The sequence below is a fragment of the Octopus bimaculoides genome, chromosome 22 (assembly GCF_001194135.2).
Source record: "Octopus bimaculoides isolate UCB-OBI-ISO-001 chromosome 22, ASM119413v2, whole genome shotgun sequence".
In the NCBI taxonomy this organism is placed as follows: Eukaryota; Metazoa; Mollusca; class Cephalopoda; order Octopoda; family Octopodidae; genus Octopus; species Octopus bimaculoides.
Window position 1 is genome coordinate 15,390,981 of NC_069002.1, and position 1,665 is coordinate 15,392,645.

Below are 1,665 nucleotides of genomic sequence, written 5' to 3' on the forward strand. Positions count from 1 at the left end.
ATACACACATATATATATATATATATATATATATATATATACATACATACATACATACATATAAACATACATATATATACTTACATACATACATACATATATACATTCATACATACATTATATGCACACACTTACTCACAGCATGTTATAAATGCCCTGAAATATACATTCATTATAGAAATTGTAATACAAATACACGAAAAAGAAATTTAAAATGTGAAAACAAAAAAACAAAAACAAAGGTTTTGTAAATACCTTGAGAAGACCCAAACAGCAGCCAGAGTATGAAACAAAACCACGGTAGCGTGGTCAGCGTCATCGTCTCGCTGTACACCTATTTCGTCTGAACAGAAAATTCACCTGACTGTTTCTTTTATAGTCGTAACAGTTCGACCTGGAATAACACCTACCCAACAGGCGTTTCTCAAACACTGAATGGGTGCGGTTTGAATGGAAGATAATTGCCAAGCGATAGTAGACCGAGTTCATCAAGCAGGACATTAAACTGGATAGATTACATTGTGATTTTGGAGTACGATCTCTCCCCTTGTAATCCTTCTTTTCACACATTTCTTGCATGGTTGATTTAATTCAATAAGTACGATTTATATCATGTATTGAATTGAATAAGGAACAGTACTTCTCTGAATTAGAAAGTGTTATCGAGTTTGAATTAACTTGACTTTAGTTTTATCCCCTGTTCTATTCTCGGGACCAGTATTTCGCTTCATTTTTCCGTGGAGGCAATGGAAACAATAATTCCTTATAGGCGCACAAGACCAGACATGTTACAAGGAGAAAACTGTCGACTACATGGACCCAAGAACTTGACTGGTATTTCATTTATCGACCCCGACTGGTTGAAAAATAAAGGGAACTTCAGAGGAATTTGAACTCAGAACATAAACAACAAAGATGACCAGATATTTTGTCTGATGCTATAAGGATTTTGCCAAACCACAGCTCCGAAGTCAATACTTGTGATTTAGGAACAAAGCCAGTAATTTTGAGGGGAGGGGGTAATTGATATTATTGAGGCCCATAGATGACTGGTGCGTTATTTTATCATCGTCAGAGAAATGAAAGGCAAAGTTGAGTTTAGTGGGATTTGAACTCAGAATTTAAAGGGAATGAGGTAAACCGGAAGTATAGGGTCGGTGACGTCAATGGCTAAGGGTTCTTACCGGAAGAACAAGAGCGATGAAAGTCACGTGAACGGAATCAGGACTAGTGTTGTCCTCTTTGGCTGTGTGCGGCGGTCGTCGGGGACGGACGTGTATTAGACACAGGGATTAGAGGGAATCTGCAGTTAGATCCTAGCGAGAAGTTAGGTCCTAGATAGGGTACCTACGGATACCAAACAACTGAAAACGATTGATGCTACGAGTGAAGAGGAGAGGCAGATCTTCTCACACACAACATAAAGAGCCCGGACAAATACCACAAAGCATATTGTCCGAGACATTAAGGATTCTGTTAAGCCGCTGCTCTTCCTTCTCGGAGGCTCTAAAAATGTTTATGGGCACTGGACCCAACTCCTGACCAACCCATTAAAAAGACCTTTTAATTGAGCCAGTGGCGTTGCATGATTTGCTAGCGACCGGTGCAGGGAAGAAATTGCAGTGAGGGTGCGCGATATATATTTATCATTACAACTTCATTACT

General features: G+C 39.0%; 1 protein-coding gene across 1 annotated transcript in view; it reads right to left on the minus strand.

Annotated features, from left to right (window-relative positions):
• Window positions 1–405, minus strand: part of LOC106880038 (uncharacterized) — a 456,507-nt gene extending 456,102 nt beyond the window's left edge. The window contains exon 1 of the mRNA XM_014929839.2: window positions 256–405. Coding sequence (XP_014785325.2) covers window positions 256–319 — 64 coding nt within the window. The 5' untranslated portion in view covers window positions 320–405. The remainder of the gene's footprint in view (window positions 1–255) is intronic.
• Between the last annotated feature and the right edge of the window lie 1,260 nt (window positions 406–1,665).